General features: G+C 57.1%; 1 protein-coding gene across 1 annotated transcript in view; it reads right to left on the reverse strand.

The window, feature by feature from the left end:
- Positions 1–1142, reverse strand: part of GFOD1 (glucose-fructose oxidoreductase domain containing 1) — a 110648-nt gene extending 109506 nt beyond the window's left edge. Inside the window, exon 1 of the mRNA XM_004715290.2 lies at positions 890–1142. Within this exon, the coding sequence (XP_004715347.1) occupies positions 890–1142 (253 nt within the window). The remainder of the gene's footprint in view (positions 1–889) is intronic.

Raw genomic sequence — 1142 nt, forward strand, 5'->3', positions numbered from 1 at the left:
CATTAAGAACAGGATACATTTTCTCAGAACAGAACAGAGTGAGCAATCTTCCTGGGATTGTCTTCGGTATGCATGAGAACTGTTGATGGACAAAACATGCACTCCTTGTTCCTCGGTGCATGACCCAGACTCTGATACTCTGCCCTGAGATGGTTCAGGCTGCCTGGAGAGTGTGAGCAGTGAGCTCATCCCCAAACTCGCCAGTTAGCACCCAGCCTCAGCATTATTCCTAAGGGGAATATCTCCAAATGAAACTGGCAGCGTTCTGCCTTTTCCAACACAAAGCATCCCTGCCTTGGGAATTACTGCGCCCATCCCATTTAAGAACTAATGCTCCAAATTGATGCTGAAGATCATTCCTGGTCTTTAAAACAAACACAAAGCTTGGGCATCTCTAATCTCACACTAAATAAACTCACAGCTGAAATAAGCCAACGACCCCAGTTGGGTGCCAGGGCTGCTAAACAGCAGGTTCTCCACTGCCCCCAAGACACCGGGACACGTGCGGGGGACCCTTTCTTTAGCTTTGCAGGGCGCGCACTCATCTCTCACAGGCGCGCATGCAAGGGCGCTACACACAGGACTGGGAACTTGGTTTCCTTCCCCCGCAGAGGAGCCCATCCTCTGTCCCTGCCATCAGAAACGCCTCCATCGGAACCTGTCCCAGCCTTCCCTCATCCCCATGCCGGGATTACGCTCCTCCGAGCTCGGCACGCACGTGGGGGGCGAGCGCCAGGAGGGACCAAGGCCAGGGACAGGAAAAGGAGGGAGTTCCAGGTGGGATCGGGGAGGGTGGATAGATGGCAGGTACGGTTCGGGAATGGAAAAGGGGGGAAGCCGGCAGGGGGGGCGGGGGAGGCTGAGAGGAGGGGAAGGAGGGGTCGCTCACCCAGGGTTTTGACCGCGATCTGCCTCGTGAGGGGCGGCGGCAGGTTAATGCACACCAGATCCACGTCCTGATGCAGCAGCACCTCGTCAATGCGGCTGGTGTAGAAAGGGACGCTCATCTCCTTGGCCAGCTCCTCCGCTTCCTCCTGCGTGCGGCCCCACAACGCTTTCACCGAGAAGCCCTCGTCCTTCAGCAGCGGAATGATGACACGAGCCGTGAGGCTGGTGCCGAACACGCCCACCCCCGGCAGCAT

Source organism: Echinops telfairi, unplaced genomic scaffold, assembly GCF_000313985.2.
Source record: "Echinops telfairi isolate 266 unplaced genomic scaffold, ASM31398v2 ScPeMD7_7439;HRSCAF=8477, whole genome shotgun sequence".
In the NCBI taxonomy this organism is placed as follows: Eukaryota; Metazoa; Chordata; class Mammalia; order Afrosoricida; family Tenrecidae; genus Echinops; species Echinops telfairi.